Consider the following 25,196-nt stretch of genomic DNA (forward strand, 5'->3'; position numbering starts at 1 on the left):
GTTGGAATTGTTTGTGAAATGCATACTGGGACTTACTTTGCTTTTAACTGTTTGCTTTTGCAAGGATAGCAGTCCAGTCATGTTGTTGAATTAATATTTATAAACATTTTTTAAAGTGTTGTGATCTGGGAAATCATCATTGTGTATTTTTAGGTGAGATTTCTCAGTAAAGAAAGTAGTGGTTTGCTATGTGCAAATAAGTTGATGTTACTATTTTTCAACTGTCCCTACTTTCAGTGGAGAAAGTAAGTTCAGCAAGCGAAAGGAAAAATTTGAGCTTTCATAGCAAATACTGTTTTTAGCCTGCTTCAGTCTTTGAACTAAGATTATACTCAACCACTCTTTCGCATTTCACAAGCAGACCTTGGAAACCAGTACACTAAAATTAGGAGGCGTGTTTGCATTTTCAACCTCTTTAAGTGCAGCACTGCAAATAGTTCCAGCTAGGTCATTATTGTACAACATAGGGGGCAATTTTTAGAAAGCAAACGTCATTTTTATTACTTACAGGTCTTCCACGTTGCTTTAAAAAAATTACCTGCCTTTGCTTGGCAAAACGAGTGTGAAGACAGAAGCTGCCCTTACTGTAGCGTCCTTGCTGACCCCGTAAGCGCAGGAGCCTGGGTTTGCCGCAGGCGTTTTGGCAGCCAACGGTTCAGCTGGAGGGAAGGTGGGAATGCAAAGTCATAAAAATCAAATGTCTCTTCTGTTTTCAGGAGGTGGAGAAAGGATCACTAGAATGGTACGTTCTACACTATATTCAAAAGTATATTATTAGTCCTGAAAAAAATTAAATTCAAGGTGTACCATTCTGCTAGAGATGTGTAATCCTGGTCCTTGGGAAGTTATACACCTAAGAGCATTGATAAAAGTTTTGCATATACCTTCTCATCAATACAGATGAGATGGTGTATTTTATGGCATAGTAATGGAACCTCTCTATTTTTTTTTGGTTGTTTGGTTTTTTTATTCTCACTAAAGTTAAATTACCTCTTTAGCATTTCAGCGATTCATATGCCTGGAACAGCTCTTCACAAGTTGTGCATAAAACAACGGAGAAACCTAATTTGCTTAAATAAGAGCAAGGAACAATTTCCTAAATGAAGACAACCAAAAACCCAACGAATCCTTCTTGACTCGAAACAGTTTTTAATTGCATACAACCTAAACACTGGCACTGCCAGAAGAAAGGAACTGCTGCAGATAATTCTTGCTGGCACGACGCCAGATCTTGCAATGGTTGTCCTGTGGGGCACGGACTCTCTGTTCACGTGTACAATATGTTCCCCACGACATGGGGAGCAGGTGTGGGGTTTTGAATACAGACTGAAATTTGGCTTACAGGCAGAAAATTAAATAATGATTTTTCTGGGGGAAGTAGGAGACCTCTTTGCATTATTAGTTTGTTTTGGTTTTGGGGTTGTGGTTTTTTGGGGTTTTTTTAAGACAAAAGGAAAAAAAGGTTTTATTGCTAACTTGCCAGCGAGGGAAACTTCCAGGAACAGACCCGAGTTTCTCCACTTTGCCACCAGATGTCCGTCATGAGCAGGGAAAGCTGATGACCTGAACTATACCCAGAAGCTTGTACCGGCAACATTTTTGAAGATCTGACAGTGAAAGCAAAGTTTGAGTGAAAGTACATGTTACCGCAGAGTTTTGGATGGCGGATATGCTACAAAGGCTCCTTGGCAAGCAAAAAATTCTGCCGGTAGCACTACAATATATGTTTAATTAACTCTTAAAACGTGTGTGTCAGCCCGCAGCAGTTGCCAAAAACAGAGCCTTTGCCCTCCGCCAGAGAGTTGGGTGTTCAGCTCTCATCTGAAGTCTTAAAATCCTTTGCAGAAACTCGGCTTTTGAGATGGCAGGAATATCTGAAATCTGTCACTGTAGGTGACCTCTGTAAGAAGACTTAATTCTTTCCCCCCTCAGCAAGTTGCTGAGTGATGCAGTGACTTTCGTCGGTCTGAAACCTGAGGTAAAGCATTCACATCTACAGGCAGGAAGGCATTTCCAGGGATAAGCAGCGTACACCTCTGGGAAGCACTGCTGAAAGAAAGTGAAAGAGTCAATTTAAGCTTAACAAAAGGTGCAATGACTTCCTAAGGAGGGTGTTAGCTTCCTAGCTACACATGGGAACTTACCTTAAGAATAAGGTAACTTAACAGGGAAGTACTGGAAGGTTTGGTTTGTGTTCCTGTCCTCAGACTGCATCAAACTCAGATGCACAAATGCTGCCAACTGTTACTACAGCTGCTATTTATTGCAGCAAGCCCTATGCAAATGGCAGTATTTCAAATATTTTTCTTTCAGAATAAAAACGTATAGGTGATACACATTTGAGCATCAAAGAAGCAGAAACACCCAACTGCTGCCCTGGAGTGTAATGCTCTCTGTTGCTAAATGTCCACCATCTCTGCCCGACTTCAGGAGGAGCAGGGGACGCTTTGGAGGGAAGGGTTCATTCTTCAGAGATAACAGTATAATGGGACACTTCCCTCTGTCGCTGTCAAAACAGGAAGAAGTGGAGGCTACAAAGATCTGCTGGAGACAGCGACATGAACTACATCCAAACAGGCTCAGAGACTGGGAAGTGAATGGCACAGAAGCAGCTGCTCCTTTCCCTCACCACCTGCGGGATAAGTACCTGCCTGGGAAATCTCCCTCACTGACATCAGGGCTTCTGCGTTTCCTCCCAGCCTCCAAACGTCCCTCCTAAGGCAGCTATAAAATGCCTCCTTGGTGGGCTGAGAGGGACGCGGGACAGCTTCCACACCGGGCTGTCCTCCCGGGAGCCTGGGTTTTCCCAGTGGGATCCCACACCGACTCGCAGAAGGAGAGGGGTGTTTCTCACCTCCCCTCTGGGAGTGAGCCCTCCTCTCCCTGTTTTAATTAAACCAGCCCCATTGCTCTAAACTGAGAAAAGTGGATAAACGAATCAGCAGTACAAAATTTTCCTTCGACATTGCCTTCCCCAGTCCTTAGGGGATGACACAGACCTCATTCGTGAAGGTAATGGGGTCCAGCACAGCAAAAGGAGAGTGTTGGGTCCAGGCTGTCACATGCACCCCCGCTTTCAAATTCTGAGTATCTTCACAAACTGAAAAAAAAGGGGAATGTTGCAAAAGCAACTTCCATACTCTTTCCTCCCACTCCCATGATATCTATGCTCAAATCTCCTTAAAGATGCCTCTTTTTCCTTCCAAAACAAGCTTTTAAATACCCGGTATTATGGTGTTCCTTGACGGGTGCAGTTAGAACACCCATCTGTAACCTTGCTTTCACATAAGTGAATGCTCGCTGTAACCTCCACTTCTGAAAATAACATACTGTGTCTTGAATATTCTCAGCTGTGTCTCTGGGAAACTGAATATGAGCTTATTGCCAGATTCTGATTCTAATAAAGTTAATGGAAATTTTGCCAGTGACTTCAAATGGTCCAGATATTATTCTCAGGGCCAACTCCTATGAAATTATCCCAGTTCAAACCTAGAGTAATTGCACTGATTTCAGCGGGGCTAGCCTGGATTTACTCATCCAGCCCGAGCAAGATCCATGAAGTCAGAGATCAGCATATGGAAGAGCTGCTCCTCGCTCAACCTCACCGCCGTTATTAGAGTGCTGGACGGTGGTTTTTTTTCTCTTTTATGAAAGGGCTGAAATCTGAGCTGCAACTTTAGACCCCTACTGTAGGACCGGGTATGTTCCTTTAGAGCAGCGTAACCTGTTTCACAGCATGCACATTGGTGCTTCACGGATCAGGGCTGGCGGGCGTACCCCCACCAGCCGTTTACCAACGCTCCGTGCTCAGTTTTGCAAGGTATTCCAGAAAAGCTGTAGGATGCTGCATCCCCTTAAAATGAGCTGTAAAGGCTTCGGCAAGATTTAGGATAGGTAGCACTTCATCTATTTTCAGGACAAATAACCTATATCCTCTAAGGGCCGGGAGCAGGAGGAGGTGGCCGAAACCCTTCTTCTAGAAAGAAACGAGCCCGCCGAGGCGCAAGGCTAAGGCGGCCGGCGCCGCTCTTTTGCGGAGCGCCGCAAACGGGTGACAACCGACGGGGCCGGCGCTTCTTAACCTGCTCCGCTGTCCGTCCGCCCCCCCCAGTCCCTCGCCCGCCCCCCCGCCGCCGCCCCCCGCCCCGCGGGGCCGCGCTACCTGCGCCCTCGCCCGCTCCCCGCCCCGGAGGAGCGGCCGCCCGCCCCGTCGAGAGGCGGGCGCGCTGGTGATTTGCCTTCGCCGCCAGCAGCCCCGCTCCGGCCAGCCCGCGGGGACCGGGGCTGCAGCCGCAGGAGCCGCTCGCTCGCTCGCTCTCTCTCTCCCTGGCGGGGGGGGGAAAAGTTTGCTGCTGCTCCTCTTCTTCTTCTTCCTCCTCCTCCTCCTTCTCCCCTCACAGACGCAGACCCCGCGGCCCGGCGCGGCTCCCCCGGGCAGGGCCATGGCGAACTGAGCGGCCGGGCCGGGTCGGGGGCGGCCCCGCCGCACCTGAGCGGCGGCGGGGGAGGAGAGAGGGAGGGAGGGAGGGGGGCAGGGGGGGCTGCCCCGCGGTGCCCTGCGGGCGGCCATGCGCGGCGGCGGCGGCGGGGGGGGCGAGCGCTGAGCCCCTCTGGCCTGGCAGCCCCCCGCCGGCCCGGGCGGTAGCCGCCGCCGCGGGGGGGCAGGGCTGGAGGGCGGCGGGGAGCCCCCGGGGAGAGGGGGAAGCGGGGACGTCGCCTGCCTCCGCCCGGCCGAGCGCCATGCCGCGGCGGCTGGCCTGGCTGTGCTGCTGCTGGGCGCTGCTGAGCGGCGCCTGCCGCCCCGCGGAGCCCGCGCTGCCCGCGGAGGGCGCGGAGCCGCCGCCCGCCGCCGCCGCCTCGGGCTTCCTGTACCGGCGGCTGAAGTCGCACGAGAAGCGGGAGATGCAGCGGGAGATCCTCTCGGTGCTGGGGCTGCCCCACCGCCCCCGGCCGCTGCCGCGGGAGCCGCCGGCCCCGCCGCCGGGGCGCCTGACGGCGGCGCCGCGCTTCATGCTGGACCTCTACCACGCCCTGGCCGAGGGCGCGGAGGGCAGCGCGGGCGCGGAGCGGAGCGGCCGTCCGCCGCCCCCCCCCGCCCCGCCGCCGCTGCCCAGCTCGCAGGACAGCGCCTTCCTCAACGACGCCGACATGGTCATGAGCTTCGTCAACCTGGGTGAGTGCCGGGGTGCGCGGACACCCGTGTCCCGGGGAGGGGGGCGGGGGGGTCCGCGGGACGGGACCCGCCTTGGGCTGCGCGGGCTTCGGCGAGGGGGACAGCTTGCTTCGGCGAAGGGCAAAACCCCCCATCCCTCTCGCAAACGGTAAAAAAAAAAAAAAAAAAAAAAAGCCCAAGAACGCAAAACCCGAAGCGGACAAAAAAAGAAGGGTGTATTATTATTTTTATTATTATTATTTTTAAATAGTCTTTTTGTCCTCTCTGTGACGATAGCGGTCGGAGCCTGTCGTTCAGGATTAAACCCAACCCCGCTCTGGTTCCTGGGCAGTGGAGCCGGAGCACAAGTTCATTCACTCCGTGCAAGGTCCCGCAAGGCTCCGGGGATGCCTTTGGGGCTGGAGCAAAGTACGTCCCATGCTACTCTCTGGTGTCCCCATGCTGCTCCGTGGTGTCTCCGTCTCCTCTTTTTTTGAGGGATCTGAGCTAGCGTGGTGATGAATATGTGACTCTGAGTAGGATATTCTGGTGATTGAGCCCGGGAAAGTGATAAAAATCTTTATCACGTATAAATCTTGAAATAAGTTCTGTTAGATGTCAAGCTGTTCTTCAGACAAATCATGCTGTCAGTGTGTTACTGATGTGAAGGGCTCCGAGGTGGGCATTTCAGTGGGAAAGACATTAAGCTTTTTACTTGAAGGAGCTCTGAATACTAGACTGCAATTGTAAGGAAACAGTGTAATTAGATTCAGCCTAATGTGGAGAATGAAAATATTTCAGTTGGCAAATTGCAGTTCCTTTTTTTAGGGAATTCCTGCGAAGCTCGAGTGTCTTAGCCAGTCAGCTGAAAACTGTGTCTTTTTACACCAGAACAATGACACCTGTTTTAAAAAAAAAAAATACAAACTGTTGTGTGTTGTCCTCATCTAGAGCAGTGGTATGTCACTGCAGCGGGAAATTTCTCAGTGCTCCCAGCGCCGGTAGATGTGCTCAAAAGCTCTGTACCATGGTGTATGTGTTTAGAACAAGAGCTGGGTAATTGTTGTGCCCGATGAAAATCCCGTAGTAGGTCAGAAGTGCCCCCCTTGCGCTCCAGATGGTTATTGAAGGATTTGTCTACGTTGAAATCGAGGTGACTGCAAGTCCTGCAGGCACAGCTGAGCTGCTGGGGTGCTCAGCCCTGCCAGCAGTGCAGCCCCCCGGGCTCCACATACTGCAGCTGTACCTGTCGGGGTCTCAGCCTTCTCCTTTAAAATTAGCCCAGGGGTGTTTAGGTGGTGCTGCTGTCTCAGAGCTCTGATGCTTTTGATTGAGACATCCTGAAATCGTCCATCAATGAAGCCAGCGTGGTTTGTGTCTAGCTCGGACCCCGAGATGTGGGAACACTGTACGGGTTTCGAGTCCAAAGGGCAGCTGCTTCTTTGCTTCTCCCAGCCTCCCCAAACTTCTCCATCCTTGGAATACACAGAGCTGCTGCTGCCACTGTCTCTGTTCTCTGCCTTGGGGACTTTCAGAACCTATACCTGGAGCTGTGAATTTAAGAAGCATGGTGTCAGCTATAGCTGTTTCTAAGCAATCCCCATAGCACGTTTTATTTAAAGGATGCAGAGCAAGGTGCTTGCAAGGGGCTGGGCGGTTCCCAGAGGAGCTGATTTTCAGGGAGAAACGTGAGCATGTGGTGTTTTAGAAGGTATTTAGCTGCCTGCTTTATGAAGCACCAGGAGAGCAGTATTAGATGGTGGACCTGAAAGTACGTGTTTTTTGGAAAATAAGAGAAAAAACCCATTCAAATTCAAATCAGTTCTGATAATTTGGATCTAGACACTTATGTAACAACAAGGAAAATTATTCATGTACTGTAGTAAAATAGCGCAATTGAAATGTTAGTTATGAGTCTCAGGAAGTATGAATCAACTGCAGAAATTTCTCATCAACTTCCAAGTTCCGAGTCATAAACCATAATGTCATTTAACGTGATTGTTTGTTACCAGAGTGTTGGCAAATCGACGGGCTGAGACCGAACAGCTGTTTGGCTGTTTTCTGCAGCTCCTCTGACATGTCGGGGATTTTGGGGGGTCTTTCACATATGTACTGACATTTACTTCTCCACTAAACAATAATTCATGCCAGAAAACTACGGGAAGCCTAAGGTTATATTGCAGTATAGAAACTGAAGGTGTGATGGGAGAAAGCCAGCCTGTGATCTATCCAAGTGGCTTATCAGATGTAGTCTAGAAAATGCAGCAAAACATGGTGGGATCGCAGCAGAAAGGGAAGACTTCCTGACCTCAAGGACACTGACTATTCCAATGAAGTGTATTCCAAGCAACCCTGAAAACTCACAGCTGGAGTCCCCTTATAAGCAGGCCCTGCCAGAATTATTTTATTTGGGGTTTCCTGTATGTGAGCAGACCTATAATAACTTCTGCTTGGTTAAAATTGGCTTCTGAAGAGCTTTGTCTGTGTTCAACCTTAAAGACTTCCCTTTCCATTACTGAAGGGGCAGCTACCAAAGAGATGCGAGGGGCCCTGGCCGTTCTCTCAGGATCAGGAGTGTACGGTATTACATGGGTGTACCTGGTGCAGGTTGCCCTGAAGATGCGTGCGGCTGTGTGGATGTGAGGTCAGTGTGGGTGGCCATGGTGACCTGTCTTCAGGTGCTGATACTGCTTCTACTACAGCCCAGAACCAGACAGACATCTGATGATGCATCTTGATGTGCTGGAGAGCCATCATCTAGGTCAGCTGTGCAGAGAGAAGTCCTGCTTTGTCCTGAAAGTTTGCAGGTGTTGATGTTCTTTTAAAAGTGCATTTGATTTTTCCAGCCCCGTAGCCCAAAAAGAGTCAGTAGCTTGTAGTCAACCACTGATTTTAAAGGTGCAGTGGTCCAGCCCTTCCTGACCAACACATACACTCCTTCAGTCTGGGGGTACAGCAGATGTGTTTTCTGCCTGGGGAAGGCTATGTTTCCGTATGTGCTCCTTGTCAAGGTCTTGCAAAGCTGAGGGACTTTGGTGAGGTGTTGGATTATTCAAGCAGTGCAGGTGTGTCCCAGGCTCAAAGATGATGTCCCAGGAGACAATTTCTTTTTTAAAAAAAGCCCCAACAAAACAGTGAAAAAAGGGGGACACAGAGGAGTGGAGGTTCTCCAGGTGCAGGGAGTTGCTGTCTTACAGGGAGGACAAGAGATATCAGCCTTCAAAGAGTAGAGTCTGGGATTTATCCTGCCTACCTGATGATGTCTGCACTGTAGTATAGACTTGCAAGGTGTGGGTGACGATTCCCAGAGGGGCTGACTATAGGGGAACTTTGAGTGTCCAGGATTTCCAGGAGATGCTTAGCACTTTGTTTTATAAAGCACCTGGAGAGCAGTATCAGGGAGTAGAAATAAGTGTTTATTCCCATTACAAGTAAAAACACACATAAGATATAAACCAGTTCAGATAATTTAGATAATAAATTTAATCTACCAGGTTAGATACCAAAAAATGATTTGACAGAAAATATAATCTACCCTCGGTAAACCTGATCCCTATTTTGGGAAGATGATCCTAAAAGTGTCTATTTCAGGCATTTTCACTAGGATGAGGCACCCAAAAAGTGCTTGTTTCTTTCAGTTTCCGACGTAGGAAGTCTGGATATCTAGCACAGATGGAAACACCTGCATTTTAGATCGTTCTATTTGGGATTTTTGAGACCAAGCAGGGTAACAACCTTGTGTGCCAGGTGAATGGCTGTACAGCAGGGTTGTGGTGCCAGGGGGTACGACATTGTGGGTTCAGCTCTTCTTGTAGGAACATCCTTGATATAAATGTAGCACTGGCATGTCTTGACACAGCACTGTTGGGAAAGTAACATCTATTAACATTTCTTATTTGACTAATGTACCTTCCTCAGGGCACCAGATAGGGTTATCTCCTCTTTCTCCTTGCAAAACAACCTGGGGTTGGTATAGAGATCCCTCTTTGAGGCAGTGGCGCTGGATTGACAGCTGGACTCAGGCAAACATCCCTGTATTTTGCTGCCAAGACTGTTTTAGCGAGAGATGTATCGAGTTCCTCACAACAAACCCCTTCTCCCTCAGTCTGGGGAGATGAGGGGAGAGAGTGTCACTGCCCAAACCAGACTGCAGACTTGGGCTGGGGGCTGTGGCAGATCTAAAGCCTCCCTGGTATCCTCTGGTTCATCAGTGCTGATGTGAAGAAGAGGAGCTGCTCTCCAGCCCCTGTTTCACTGGCTGATGTCTTCAGAGAGTAGTGTGTACCACATGTAGCACCAGAAACAAGCTCTTGAAGACTTTGCTGCTTTAACTGTGGCCAGAATTATTCCCTGTATAATGAAAGGTGCTGTGGAGCAATCCTGTGTCAAAACGGGGAAGAAGTTTTCTGGTCCTCACTCATGCCTCCCTATCCTGGCATCCACACTGAGGGGAAAAAAAAGCTACATGCTTCCCCCAAGAAATCCAGTGACAGTCTTTGTGGGTTTCTGCTATGACCCAAATCTGGGGCTGTTGACAGCTGGATAGCTGTGCAGGAAAAGTCTGAACCCATCAAACCCTCTAAAGATGGTAAAAAGCTGCTTTTGGGGTGTGGTACCTGGTTATCCACAGTTTCCTCCCCTTTTGTAGCAGACTAACAGCTTGGATTCACTGTAACACTGTGCTTTTGGAGAGAGGGGTTTTCCCCTTTATCACAAGACCCACAGGTCTTTTGGGAGGTCTTCAGGCAAAAACACAAGGGGAAACCCAGCTGTTTGCCAGGCAGTCCTGCAGGCAGCCCTGAAGCTTTTCCACGTGATTTGAGTTGGGACCATGGTGAAAAGCCTCTTTTATTTTTGAATCCCAAAACCCCAAGCAATTCCCTTTTTCCCTGCAAGACTTCAAGTATGTGCTGGGACAAGGGTGCTGCCTTTCAGTGCAAGGGAGCTGCTTGGAGGTCAGCGTAGGGCTCGCTGTACAAATACTCCCTCACCCTTTGCTTATAAAGCAGCAACTTATGGATGTGATGTCTTCCAAACAGGCTTTTCATCTTTTTGGCAGACATCGCCTACCAGATTTCCTTCTAGGAATGATCTTGCACAAATCCATGGCAAGTACTTAGGCGCAAGCAATATGCCTTCGCTCCACATGGCTTTTCACAGGAGGGAAGCGGCGCTCCAGCATCATCACGTGCATTTCTAAAGCAGGTGAATTTTTTCTTCTGAAGGATTTGACCAGCCCACCTGTCTTTTTCCCAGTGTCATGCTTGCTGTCAGGGGATATGAAATTAGGCAACCAAGATGTATCAGGGACGTTGCATGATTATATTGACGGGACCGTACCGTTCATACTGTCATCCCATCTGTTTATGCTCTTGGCCACATGTTGTAAGGGTCAAGACATCTACTCACAGGGAATAACTGGAGTGTGTGATGCTGCGGATCTGGCTGTGCAGCCAGCTGGCTGTGTACAGCCTCGTGCTCCCGGCGTGCGATCAGCGCCCTCCACGTGTGTCCAGAGCAGGCCAGTATTAGAAATCATGAAGCTGATGATGGGAATGACTTTACTGACTTCTGCCAAGGCTTGTATACTGGGCTTTGATGCCAAGACAGATCCCAAGTGTCGGAGAGCAGCCTTACATTTGCTGTTCAACTGATGCAGCTCAAGGTCCTCATTTATGTCATCTCCTTGAAGTAGTTGTTGCTTATGAGCTGCCTGCTAGCATGCAGCTGCCTGATGACATGATTAAAGAAAGGGCAAGCAGTCTTTTAGAAGTCCTCAGCTCGTCCGGACTCTGAATTTGAGGGACTGCAGTCATCCTTCTGCCTTTGGCCAGGAGCCCTGGAGGATGTGTGGCTCCCAGTGAAGCTGCTGTTTGAAACCTACACTGTTGAAATTAGTGGAGGGTCACATTTGTGTAAGCAGTTTATCCAGGTCTAAGTGTAATCTGGACTAAGCTGCTGGAACCAGACCATGTGACATTAGCAGGACTATTCTCTGTCTTGTGAAAACTTTTCAGAACTTGAAAGTTTACACTCTTAAATTTGGGTGAAGTGTTGAAGTCTTACAACAACAAAAAGTGATCGTAATTGGAAAAAGTTAGTATTGCCAAAGCAGTCTTGACTGATTCGAATCAAATTTTTTATGTATAAACAATGAAAAAGTTAATTTTGAAATACAAACCCAGGTGTGAGGTTGGTTGGTTTGGATTTTTTGGTAAAAATAAAAGCAGCACTTCCTAGTTCTTTTCCTCGAACAAATTTGATAATAAACTGCTTCTTATAAAAAGGGGTTTTTTTGACATTTTTCTTCCAGCTCAACGTGGCTTCATCAGAAAATCACTTGGGCAGCTCTGTTGTGGATGTCTTGTGCTGAGCTCCTGCAGGGACTTCTTGCTGCAGGCTTGCACCTCCACCGAGGAGCTGCAGACCCTTGCCAGGTCTAGCTTGGCGCATCGTGGCGGTGACATTCTCTCTCATAGTTTTAAATATAAACTTCTAAGTGGTGTTTGTGATTTAGGAGGAAGGAAGGTGGTGTTTAGACTTTCCGTGCCGTGGAGGTGTGATTCTTCTTAAGTCATCTTGCCTCATTGCTAACTTGTGGGGGGTTAGAGGAAGGTACAAGTTACTCGGGACATAAACATTCCCATCGTGTGTTTCTGCTGATTCCCAGCAGATGCACAGTAATGCTGTTAAGTGCAGACCTACTAATCATTTAGCATTTCTGTTTGATCATTTATATACCGATGTGAAACAGGAAGCAAACGCTATTGCCTGAATGGAAAAATGGCTTGTGATTGAGAGATTCCCATTTGCATCAGCAGGCATCAGACTGCAGATCCTGGGAGACTGAGGTTAAGGACTAGAAAGTCTTCTTCCATTCACCTGATTCTTGGAGGTTGGTGTTGGGTCACACCTAGGTTCCCTGTCTGATGGGGCAGCGGTTTTAAACTGAAAGAGGGTAGGTTTAGATTGGATATAGGGAAGAAATCTTGTACAGTGAGAGTGATGGGGCGCTGAAAGAGGTTGCCCAGAGAAGCTGTGGATGCCCCGTGCTTGGAAGCATTCAAAGTCAGGTTGGATGGAGCTTCGAGCAACCTGATCTAGTGAATGATGTCCCTACTTGTGGCAGGGGGAGTGAACTGGATGGTTTTTGAAGGCCCCTTCCAGCCCAAGCCACCTGTGTTTCTAAGTGTGGAGAGCGTGTTTGGGACTGGGATTCTCCAGCTGTGATATGCCAAGAGTGAGGGGACGTGCGTGAAAACAGTTCAGCAGGTTGTTTCTTTCCACCTTTTTTCCAGTCACGGCTGGCAGAGGATGAGGAGTGGTGCCTCCTGCTGCCTCCTGCGTGGCTGCAGCACTTGCAGCAGGGGTGGCCGGCACCAGCACCCCGAAGGGGAGTCTGCTCCACGGGGAGCCCTGCAGTCCCCTGCTTTGCATCCGGAGCAGGTTCCCAAGGTGGTGGCTTTGGGAAGGGCATGGGGCTGCAGCTGCTGCAGGGCTGTTGCAGGAGAAAAAGGCTTAATTAAATAAACTGAGCCCTTGTGGGATTGCAGGGGCGTTTAATACATCATACTGAACTTTGATTTCTGAAACCTGCTATGGATCGGGGCTGGTATTTCCTGAACTTTGAGTTACTTAGGCTCCCAGGCTAAGAAACAGCCTTGTAGGGTTGGGTAGATTTTGGGGGTGGGGTTTTTTGTTTGTTTGTTTTTTGGGTTTTTTATTTGGTGATGGCATGAGAGATTTTTTGTTTTGTTGTTAAGGGCACAAAGTTTTTGACAGCTCTGCCTGCAGCTCTTTTTATTTTACGTTGCAGTGTTCATCATAGTACAATGACAGAATTGAATCAGTGGTAGCAATAGTGGGAATTTTTGGCAAAAAAGGATAATGTAGACAGAGCCGAAGTGTTCTTCTAACTAAAACAGTAGCTGTATTTTCAGAGAGCTAGACATGACTGTTTTGATCCAATGTGGTGTTAATCACAAGAATACATAACTGCTTTCCTATGAACTTTCCCCTTAAAAATATCCAATGATATCACCTGATGTTTTGCACGAACGCTCGGTATAACCAGAATTCAGAACAGCTGGCTCCATATAAACTTGGAATATTCATAGGTCAAATATTAGTGTATAAATAAAAACATTTTGAAAATGAAAACAGAAGCACAGTATCTGAAATATACTCAGCATGCAGATGTACTTCATGGCTTGAATAGCTTTACAAATTAATCAAGACAGTGTTAACACTTGTTCCGAAGAAGTCAAATTTCCCGATAATAAGTGAGAAAGTGTTTTTCAAACAGTATTCCAAAGATGTGTTATTCTGTGTATTTTAATGGTCGTTTGCAGTATGAGAGACTTATGAATCAGCTATTTGAAGCCTCCTTTTAGAGAAGATGTATTTGATCCACCCAAAATCTTACTGGTGGCAAATGGAGAGTCACAATGTCTTTTATCAAGTGCGGGCTGTAAAATATGCCATGTCCAAAGCATGTACACAGATGTTCACGGTGAGGTGTACTCCTGTATGCGGGTGCAGATGCAGTATTCTTATCTTGTCACTTACTGCACTGTGTTCGCGTGGTGTATATGGTCAAGGTATTAGACATTCTGTTTGTACAAGGGCTAAGGGGTGACATAATGTCTATTGAAGCATAGGCGTTTAGCTCCACACCAGGCAACAAGGAGCACTTAAAAAATGAGAACAGATTAGAGCTTGTGGGCAGGTTGTGATAGTTGCACCCGTAAGCCAAGAGGTTTTAGGGGGAGGAAAGGGTCTGCAGTTTTGGTGTGAAACAGAGGTGTCTTCTTGCATCCGTTTGTCTCCTGGGCTTTCGAGACCATTTGAGAGAGAAATCTGGGAGATTAAAGCATTAAGCAGTCAATCCCAGTCCTTTTACAAGGAATAAAACTGTCCAAATGAGTTGGAAAAAATGTTGAACTGTAACAAGCATCTACAAGATGCAAAAGACTTGTCTGCCTCTGGCTTTGTAAACTCTGTAATAAAATTTGTTTGGACGTGAACACTTACTGCAGCCTAATTTCCATATTTTTCAAACTACATTAAAAGTATCTGGGTTAAGGCTCTGTATTGGGGAATAAAGAAGTGGTCAGAGCTTTAATTCCTTGTGTCGCAGAGGCGCAAGCTCCCTCTGGATGAATCCAGATGAGCAGAGGTCAAAGCGACAGTCTTTAATCACCAGATGCTCTGCAGGAAAAAAGGAGGAAGCGTTTCTCTGTTACTTACCAGAGGCTTCCCGTTCAAGTTTCTTCTCTTCGTATGCCCACACTGGTGGTGTGGTCCAGCTCAGCCATGATAAACACACTTCTTGGTGTGGGAAGAGGCCTTACAAGCTTTTAATATACCTGTGTCTTCATCATGTTGCCAAGCTGGGTTTCTCAACACATTTGCGTGCAAGCAGTGAGAGGCCTCTCCACAAACCTTGTCCTGTGTACACGATTTTGCAGCAAAATAGTGGGAGCGTAGTTCTAAAATTTAAGCCTGGTATGAAATTGGTATTTGAATATCTACACAAAGATTTGATCTGCAAGTACAGAATCCAGGTACTCAACTTAAATGACGAAGCTTGGAGAAGAAACCCTTCATTTTAGAAAAGCAGCAGTCTCTCATGCCCACAAACCATCATCCTGAGACCACATTTCAAGCATGCAGACCCTTTTGCTTAATTATTGTAACATCAAACGTCTTCAACATGAAAGGGACCAAGCAGTGGCTATGCAAGATAATGACTTGTTTATAAAAATAATTTAAACAGCATATGAAAAGGATAAACATGCATGTCCTGCCAAAATTCACTGTATGTTCTGCAGGCTTTAGTGATTGTGAATCTCTTGGCTTGCCCTTTCAATTTCTTTTTTTCTTAACCCACAAAAAAAAAAAAAAAGGGAGAGGGGGAAGGGATTGAAGAAAAAAGGGAGATGTAAAAAAAGTTCTCATATTTAAGGAAGTTCCAACTTATTACACTATGGAAGATAGATGGAGAGAAAATACATTTGTTTAACACACTACAATAGAGCTTTTCACTTTGAGATGTCTGTGTCTTGTCTCTTGCATGTGATAGTTTTCACACTTTAATGATTGTAGCAGCTGTCCTGTCCGAAAATGTTCCATTCTGCAGGATGTGTAATGCTCGTTACTTACTAGACCATGTAAGGATACTGCTCTGTCTCTTATTCAGGACCTCAAAACACTTCGTAAGTGTTGAAGTCTCACAGCGTGTTCTGATGAATGTAAATCGCTACTACACTCATTTTCCAAATGGCTAAGCTGAGGCTTGGAGGGCATGACTGGACCAGAGCTGCGATGAGGTCTCTGAAATTCTTGCTTCCAGTCCTGTGATCAAACTGTGAAACTGTGTGCTGCGTTACCATTCTGGCAGGTCCCCACGTGGCTCATGGAGTTGGTGCAGTAGGGTCTTATTCGGTGAAACGTGTCATTCTTCAGGTTGCAACATCAGTCAGCTGGAGACCACAGGTTCTCACTTGGCTTAGGCTTTAGTCCTTCCTGCTTGTGAACCTTGCTCATCCGTGTTGCACAATCTGTGCCTTCTGCAACCACGCTCCGTTAGGGACATGGCTTCTCAGACATTCTTGCAAACAGCTCAACATCAGTCACACCCAGGATCTCAGTGGGTGCTACCTGAACACAAATATCCACCAGACGTCCATTTGTATATGATGTCTACTATTTGTCCTAAATGATGGCTTTTGCAGGAGAGCAGCTCTTTTGGCTCTCTGATCGAATGGCGCAGGAGACACCTGGGTGCAGTGAGTGGTAGTATGAGCACGTAGGCAGGTTCTGGTTTTATGTGTGTGTTGAAGTGCAGCTCTTGAACATGAGTGTAAGCTGGCGTCCACGAGGAGCTGAATAGGAGAAATGAAAGCAGTCACAGGCTAGCACATTTTTCACTTGAAATTATTGGAGAGCCTAGTAAAGGCTTGGTTGACTTTTGGTAAAGGCGTGCTGCAGGGTGTGAGAGACTGAAATGTCAAATGGCTGTTGGTAGAGTCCATGCTGCAGAGTTGTAATGTCTTTTGGTAATGTCCATACTGCAGGGAAGCTAATAGTAGGTGTTCTTCTGAGTTAACTGATAGTTTTGTTGAGAAACTACGAATAAAAATGCACGGTAGAGGCTGAAGTCAGTATAATGACTCCTTTATGTTTCAGGAGGTATTGGGCTTGGGTCTGCCTGATACTTTTGCTATCGCTAGTCTCAGTAAAAACAATTTTATGGGGTCCCAAAACAGTCTGTTGCTTCTGGCAGCCAGAGAGCTGGCAGCTCCGACTCACTGAGGCTTGAAGAGATAGTTCATTAATTCATGGCACTTTCCAGAATAAACATGGCAAACCTCCTCTGAAATAACAGACAGTAAATCCTCCTTGTCACTCAAGACTGCACATTTGTCTTTGGAAAGGGGCCGTGAAAGAAGCTGTCCATCTCCTAATGAATGAGAAAATAAATAGAAGAAGAATTGTGCATTGTGTCATACTTGACATGGTGAAGCTTTGGGGTGGAATAACAACAAACCTTTCCTCCCATCTTACCCCTGTTAAATGTGGACCTAAACCAAGCAATGCCCACTGGGCAGACTATCAGATGGCGTAAACTATCATAGCTCTTTGGCAGGGATCCCTGGTGGGAACGATGGCCGTTTTTACTCCTGTTTTGACTCTTTTTAGGAAAGTAGATTTCGGCACCTCATGGCTTCGGGTCCTCAGGGATGGGACCCTCTGGTTTCTCTGCGCTGTGAGACATGTGAAGGTTGCTACAAGCTGGGGTTGCTCGGAGCGCACAGATGTTTTGTGCAGCTTGTTATTTTCTGTGTTGGAGGTTATGAGTCAGATTACTGTTACCAAAATGTTTATGTGAAATCATTTCTGAGTCATATATTTGCATCATATACAACCTGTCTGACAATCAAAACATTCAGCGCTCAGCTAATGATTATACTAAGTTTTCCAACACTCTGCTCCAACATAACATAATTACACAGCAAAGTGCAATATATTACTTTGACAGGATTCTTCATGCATCTTGTGATGTCAGAACAACATCATTGCTATTATTTGAAATTATCAGAGGAATATGGACTTTGTTGCACGAAACAAAGTTAAAAATAGTGAGAGGCCATCCCTCAGAAATGCAGTGCCCTGCAAATGTTCCTGGAAAAGGGCTTTCTGTGTCCCCAGGAGAACATACATTTCAACAGTTTGCATAGTGCTTTTAACCTTGTTCTCTCCAGAGAGGTGCCTGATTAGGGTTTACTGGTGAATTAACAGACAGTTGTGGATATTTTAATGGAGAAGTTGTTCGAATACCAGGATTCGGCAGCTGCCCAGGAGGCTGTTTGGTAGTTTCTGTATAATACAGTTTATAAGATGGAACCAAAGTATGTTTAGCAGCGTGGAAGAGATAAACAGTCTGTAAACTGCAACTTAATGCATGCTCTGTTTGTCCGTTATGTGAGTTCTAGCATAAATAGGGGTTGCTTACAAAAATATTCTGAATAATTATGGCAGACATTTAAGATTATATTTACCTGTGTGTGTGAGAACTAGGGCAGGCATGTTTGCCGCCACGTCCCAGTGAAATCAGTAACTCCTCTGTAATTGTTTATTCTAAAATGGGATAGGGAAAAACAAAGCACCCCCCAAATCTGTGCTAAGGAAATGGTCAAGGAGATTAAAAGTACCTAGGGGCATGGGGCTGCTCTTTTGTTTGTTTTTAAATAAGTGTCCAGGAAAAAGCATATGGATATTGAAATGGAAAACGATTTTAGGGCTGACTTGTCTGAATTTGGTTTACAGTCTTTTGGAATTGGCTTTGGGAGCTCAGTTACAAGTGTGAAGGGCACTGGTGGGTCCCTTTAGATATAAAATATCATTGCGTTTCATCACTCTTACTGAACTGGCAGAGTGCAAAGCGCAGGATGGATTATGATGACGTTCTTTACGTTTCTAGTGAAAAAAGTATGGACAATACAGTAGTGGACTTTCCTGGCTACAAGTGTCTGACCCGTGCTTAGTAATTAGGGAGCCTGTGTTTGGAGAAATAAAAAGCATCCCCGTGCAGTATTAGCGAGCACCATCTTTGCTGATGCACTCTCCTTGGCCAGCGTCAGTGGCAAATACCTAATTGGACTATGAGGACCAATATATTGTGAAGTGTAGTGGAAAATGCCAAAAAAAATTTCAGTTGGATGAAGTCCATTTGTCCTGTGCTAATTTCTACCCCTGTAAACAAACACAGCTGCTGAGTGTAGAATCAGTGCTCAGAGTGGTTAAAAACAGTGATGCATTGCTAGTGAGATCACAGCAGAAAAAATATGTAACATATGAGGCTGCAGTAAGGATCAAGAGTATCCTCAGCTCTGATTAATTGCTTCTGTTTATATATTTTCATGTATTTATGATGCTGTAGGGTAACTAGAATGCAAAGATGGTTTTTTAATTGCCAAACCATTCAGCTGAGACAGAGTATTAAGTATTGATGAGCCAGTTGTCCTGAACTTTTGCAAAAGGGTCTGAATCGGTGACCAAAGGCTTAATGGATGTATATGTACGTATTTTATATTTCTCTTTTTCATACCGATATGTCATCAGTTTGGTCATCCGGGCTTTGTGTTATTTTTTTTATATATATGAAGGATCCATGCAGGTAGGTTTGTGTGTCATCTCATTTTTATTAAGATGTCTTTAAAAGTACGGCAATACTGAACAGTGGACATGAGGCTTCAAACATTAGAAACCTTGGGGCCAAGCCTGCTAGGTTCTTGGCAAAGCAGCAGCACTTACACTGCAATTTGTCTTGTGGCCCAGTTATATGTTTTGATATCCCTGAGCTGACTAATTGCTCTGGGGAAAAAAAAGAAGTAAAGAACAGTCTTGGTTACTGCAGTAGAAAAGAGAGCTTCCAACCTCTTCTGTCCATTGCATCAATTACTTAGTGACTGCTGCATGGTCATCCCCAGATCTAGCAGAGTAGGGCTCCTATGGCTTGCCACAATGCAATTAAGTAATGCACTTGACGTTGTATTGTGCATCACCTATCCTAACTGAGCATTAAAGAGATTTATTTTTCCTCCTTGGCTTTGAGGAAAGAGAAGGCTAAAGGAGCTAGATAGTTCAGGTGGAAAGTAGTGGAGAGTAGATGAGACAGAATATTTATCACCATATATGATTGATCAGAGGAGTTGTTGTTCGGGAATCCTTCAGTACAACATACTTGTATGTATGTTGTGTGTTGAGAATGGCTGAGGTAGCAAGGCCTCCATGCTCCATGTGATGGTTCACTTCTGACAAAGCTGTGGTGGTACCTGTGAAGTCTTTTTGCCAGGCAATTTGCCTGGTCCTTGGCCAGCTTGATTGCACGTGTGTTGCTGGTAGGTTGTGAAGCTGAGACAGACGTTGTGGCTCCTCTGTGGTTTGCTTTGGGCTCTGCAGTTGCAAGGCAGGTTGTCTGTGAGCTCCTGGCTCTCCACTTCTCATCCTGTCACAGGGACCTAGAAGCCCTGAGAGTGGCAGGTTATCTTCTGCTGCAAATCTACATCTGCTTTGTAATATTAAAATCTCCTATGAGATAGACTTGGTCTTTTGAACAGCTTCAGTTTGAAAGTTTTGGACATTTCATTGCCATCTGGGGATTTGAATTGTGCTAGGTGCTTCACTCCATGCTCTCCCACAGCACATGGTGGTGCCACCCTCTTCAGAAGCCTATTGGGGCTCGAGAAATAATTGGGTGTTCACATCGCTGCGTGCTGGACTGTGCTACCATGAGTTTTGTTGTGTCTGCAGAACGTGACCTGGGTCCATCAGTGACCTAGGTTCTGGAAACTCTCCTTGCTGCTACCCCAGCTCAACTACACGCTAATATGGAGAGTTTACATCTCGAACTGTCAGTCTGGCATTTTCCATAAACACTAAATTGACTCAGAGTGGCTAGGTTTAGTGCTATAAAACATACTGTTCAGGTCTTATTGCCAAGAAAAAAAAAATTACCTGCAAATAGCAGACTTACAGCATAGGGGCTTATTTCTGTACTTATGCTTTTTACATTTCCATTTTTGCACCAGCTTGGCAAGAAGTTAACTTAAATGTCAAAACTATTTTTATGTAAATATATGCATTATTGAATCTCTTACTCATAAAGCAAATACTACTTTAAACCCACACAAAACAGCTGAAGCTATATATATTTTCTCACTACTGAATTTGGCTTTTAATAACTTGGAGTGGACTGTCCAAAATAAAGTTAGGAATCAAGGGCGCTTTATTTTCCAGCTAGCAACATATGTATTCTTGGCTTTGGACTGTACCAGTTTGAGATGGAAGAAAACTTGGATTTGTATTACAGATCCTCTCAGCAATTAAAAAGAGAGATAGATATCATGGTTAAATAAACACATTATTTTTAAGTTAGCAAACTTTTCTAAAATTCTACAGAAGAATATTAAGAAACTTTGAAGGCTTTGATAGCAAACAGTGGCTTTCTAATGTGTTTCTCCTGCTGAAAGTACAGCCTCGTGCCAGATTCAGAGGCAACGGTTACCCAGAGAAAAGGCTGTAGTCTGCAAAGAGTCCCTTAGATTTCACTGATGCTATTTGGGAAGTAATGGCAGCAAAACCTGCCCTTAGTAAGTAAAAACAAAACCAAAGCTGAGGTTAGGGATTGTGTACTAAGCCCAGGTCGTAGCGGCCTTGAAGGAGATGCTCATTCTGCTTCCGGGGATTCATGGCTTGTCTCCACATCACTTGTTTTCTTTCCCCACCACCCGCTTGCCTGCGGGAAGTTACCTGAGGTTGGTATCAGTTCCCAAAGATAATGTGGGAAAAGTCACTTCAGGAATGGATGCAGACAAGAACTTGTTCCTGAATCTGAAGAATACCTTGTCATTGCTCTGCCACAGTCTGCTGGTGGGATTCGCCTTATTGCTGTCTTATCGCTACCTGCCACGTGCTCAGTGTTGGAGCCACTGTAGCAGAGTTGTCCATTGGTTTTACCTTGTCGTCTGCAGCAGGCGGGGCTCCCCCGAGCATGTGGGTGTATTCAGGCTAACTGGGATGCAAAGAAGCAAGGTAGAGGAAGAAGGGAATCCTCAGCAGAATCACATGCAATCTGCCAACCCGGATTTTAGTTCAAGGTTTTAAGTCAATTATTCAGCAATTCAAACCATTCTTGGCTGGGTTGCAGGGTATTTGCCTGCTGCTATGTGTGGCATGAAGGGCACACATTGCTACTTCTGTTTTTTCTGGTTGAGTAAACCCAAGCTGTACTCAAGGAGGAAAGAAGTCAGAGTGCTTTCTGAGGCAGATGGGCTGTGAAAGCTGCCTTGGTTAGCTGAGGCTGAAGTTAATGTGAAGTACGACTGGGGAAAACCCCTGAAAAATAAAACCTTAAAATGTTGCATACAATCACAAGCAAAATTTGAAAGACCCCACCAGTGTTGAAGCAAATGCTGCCGTTGGTCATGGGTGGGTCATGTCCAGCACTTGGGGTGGCTACACACACCTGACTTTATGGGCACAGAGTTGAGGAGAGATGCTGGGGGCAGGAAGAATGAACTGGACCAGAAAAAGGGGTATGCGCACAGGTCCTTGCTCTTGCCTGTGCAGGCAAGTGAATTTGAGGGATGGTGCCTAAGAGATTCTAGTTTTCTAAAAATAGTATTTTCAGCTGGATGAAACCGCAGCTCTTGCTGATGCAGCTTTTGATTATTTTACCTCTTATTCCATCTTTCCTAGTTTGCATGATTCAGACCTGTGTAAACACTAGTAACGGCGCATCATTGCTGTGAGAGCAGAGCTGCGTGGAAGAGGTCTTGCTCACAGGGGCAAGAGGTTTACCATCTTTGCTAGATCAATCAGTCGAGCTGAGAAGACAGGCACACTCTATCCTAAAAGCCTTTTTGTCCATGAGATCCCATGAGCATCCTTGGGTGGTGTCCTGTGAAGCTCCCCAGGCAGCTGCTGGAGCGAGGGCTGAGCCGACTCTGCCTGGCAGTGCCCGAGAGGGAAGTCTGAGGAAATGATGCTGTTCTGCTTTTCTTGTGATGTCCTCTCCTAGGAAACCTGATCGTAATGTTCTTTATTCTTTCTTGGTAAATGCAGTGTGTGTTAAAAGGCAGCTGAGAGTAGGCTGCTCTGGGTTGTCTGTGAACGCAAGCTTTAAGGAAAAACTGAAACAGCAGATGAATAAAATGGTTGTGGTTTAGCTTGCACCATAAACACTGTTTTCCTTTTTAAATACATTTTTGGAAGGTGAGAGGAAACCAATTACAGTCGAGTTTAAAGCAAGCAGACTTTCCTTTATTTGACTGAGACGCGTGATTCATCTTGACTGGCTTTTTCTTCATTTTTAAGTCATTCTGCTTGTGCTGCGTTCATTCCCTGAGCTTATTTTGTTAACCTTGCCACCCGAACAAATTAAACGCCTGTTGTCATGTGGTGTTTCCTTAATTATGTACCTGCTGGTCACAGCTGGGACACCTATATTTTTACCTGCTTCTCTATGTAGCCAGAGGACAATTCATCTTGCAGATTTTTTTTCCAGCCTTTGAAAACATTTTTTGGGTATTGTGCAGATTATGTGAATACACTTAAATGTCCTGTTTTTCCATGGCTTTGGCATTTCTGTGTGTGCTTGGAGTGCAGAGGTAGTAAACGAAGGTACAACGGTTGGTACTTTCATTAGCAGTGGTGGTGCACGCAAAAAGCCCAAATCTGAGGAAGAAAGGTAAATTGACGTTGGGACTAGCAAAGGACCCCTCAGGGCCATTGCAGGCGATGAAGTTGTAGGCATTTTGTGCAGGAAGCACCACAAAAATCCTTCCCAGTTTTCCCCCATGGATCACAAGTCACAGGACTCCTGCCAGCTGCCCTGGAAAAAAATTAAGAGCAAAGAAGTAAAGACCAGCGTCTACAGCTGTAAGCTGCTGGGGGAGATGTTCCTCGAGCAGGAGAGATAGGCAGTCTCACTGATGTCTTGGGTCCTCACAGCAATGCAGCAGCTGCTGGGTGATGTTCCCAGGTCGGACATGGAATGTCCTCAGTGTTACAGAGGGAAGAGAAAATACCTAACACACAAACTCTCCCTGTTACTTTGATTTGAGGAAAATTTCCTCGTTCGTCTGAGCCTTTGTAGGTGTTCTCTTTGTGTGAGAGATTGTCAGTAACTCAGTAATTGGATCCCAGCAGACTCTTACCCCACAAGAGGTGCTGAAGCTCTTTCTCTAGCTGGGGTCAATATCTGATGCTTCACAGGACTGCAGCAAAAAGGGCTCAGACCGTTGATGGAAGTCATGAAACGTGGGACTAATATGGTATAACTGTGGGCCAAACAAACATGGGAAGAATGATGATCACCTCCCACTTCATGGCGCTCTGGCCGATAAACTTGACACCTCTGGCCTCATTTCCCAAGTTTCCGGTTCCCATTTCGGGAGCTGCAGGAGCAGTGGTTAAGTAGGACAAAGCAGACCCCAGCTTTTCCCCCAGTTTTTCGCATGAAGGTGTGTATGCTGTGCTTATGCTCTCTTCCCGAACTGCTCAACACTGTCAGCCTTCTCTTAGGAAAATCTAAAATTTGCAGCAAGAAGGTGTTGGAGGTAGCTTGTGAGAGATGTAAAACACAGGTACTGTTTATTGGCTGGGGGGGAAGGATCTGTTTTTGTTGAAATTTGGCATTTTGGTCTGACTTGTGACATCTATGCTGGTATAATAACACGTGCATTAATGTTTGTAGAAGCAGTAACTGAAAGTCATTGTTCAATAAATGTCCCAAACACAAGTGTTGGTTTAGATAAAGTTTGGCATGATATCCTTATTATGTATGTGACGAAGAATGAACTCAAAAGATCTTTAACTCTGTGCAAAATCAGTTCGAGTGGTATGTGGCCAATAGGTACCCTCTATCAGGATAACTGGTTTAATTGGGATATTTTTCAAGAAAATTAGACAGTTCATGGTAATGGGGGTAAAAACTAGAGTTTAACTGAAACAGCATTAACAGATTGTTTGACTCTTGGAATGCAATCAGCAATCAGTAAGGGTTGTTAAATAGATACAAAATTTAAGTGACTCTACTCTTAATAGAGGAGCAGCTAAATAAATATTTCAAGAAAACAGTGAAGTCAAATTGCGATAAATTTTATTATTTAGTGTACTTTTAAGGCCCCAGGACAGGAATATATCTGCATTCAGGAAAGCACTTAAGCATGTGCTTTCCTGAATAGGGACAGTCTAAGGCTTGTACTTAAGTGCTTTCCTGAACGTGGGCCAAAGCCTTCTAAGAGTTTATTTTAAAGACACTCTTCCCTTAATTAAAACACTTGGTCAAATTTAACAATTAGGTGTCAGCTTGCTTACTGTCACACAGCAACTTTCTGTAACAGCAGGCGGTAGCGCTGTACAATGACTGAGGTCAGGAAGCGAAGACTACTTCATCAGTTGACACTAGGAGAGGAAACTCGATTTTTATGGGCCTCCCAATAGTTCCCTCTGGTGAGTGCCGGCGGTCTAAAATAAATCGAAGAGCTCTGCCAAGAAGCGGCCCAAAACTGTTTACAGGATCTGCTTTGGAACCAGCCTGAGCTCGAGGCTTCTACCCACTGCAGTGATGCTGAACAGCACTGGGGCTCTTGCTGGTGCCATTGGTACGTGTGGCGGGACCACAATTGTCCTGCCAGATGTTTTGTTCTGTTTATGCAGATGTTAAATCTTTATTTGATCATTCCTCACAAGCATCCAGTTGCTCTTTTTCTCACTTCAGTGGCTGGGAGCCAGTTGTGCTAATGACACTATCAGATGAGCTAGAGAAAGTGGAGTCATTGCAATGCTACTTCTCCCCCCGCTGGGGTCCTGGCCAGTCTCTGTGGCTCTGAAAGGTACAATGGAGCAGTGGTCTCTCCTCCTGCCCTTCCCTGTGTTTGGTGTTCGCTGCTTCCTACCTGAAGGAGCAAGAGGTGCTGAAGAAGTTAGGAAGTTCCTTCACTGGGCGGGAGAGGTGGGACCCAGTCACACAAGT

At 45.9% G+C, this 25,196-nt stretch overlaps 1 protein-coding gene across 1 annotated transcript in view; it reads left to right on the forward strand.

Moving 5' to 3' along the window:
- Positions 1 to 4,695: 4,695 nt before the first annotated feature.
- BMP6 (bone morphogenetic protein 6) overlaps positions 4,696 to 25,196 on the forward strand; it is a 92,002-nt gene continuing 71,501 nt past the window's right edge. The window contains exon 1 of the mRNA XM_074828073.1: positions 4,696 to 5,173. Within this exon, the coding sequence (XP_074684174.1) occupies positions 4,741 to 5,173 (433 nt within the window). The 5' untranslated portion in view covers positions 4,696 to 4,740. The remainder of the gene's footprint in view (positions 5,174 to 25,196) is intronic.

Source organism: Strix aluco, chromosome 1, assembly GCF_031877795.1.
Source record: "Strix aluco isolate bStrAlu1 chromosome 1, bStrAlu1.hap1, whole genome shotgun sequence".
NCBI classification, from domain to species: domain Eukaryota; kingdom Metazoa; phylum Chordata; class Aves; order Strigiformes; family Strigidae; genus Strix; species Strix aluco.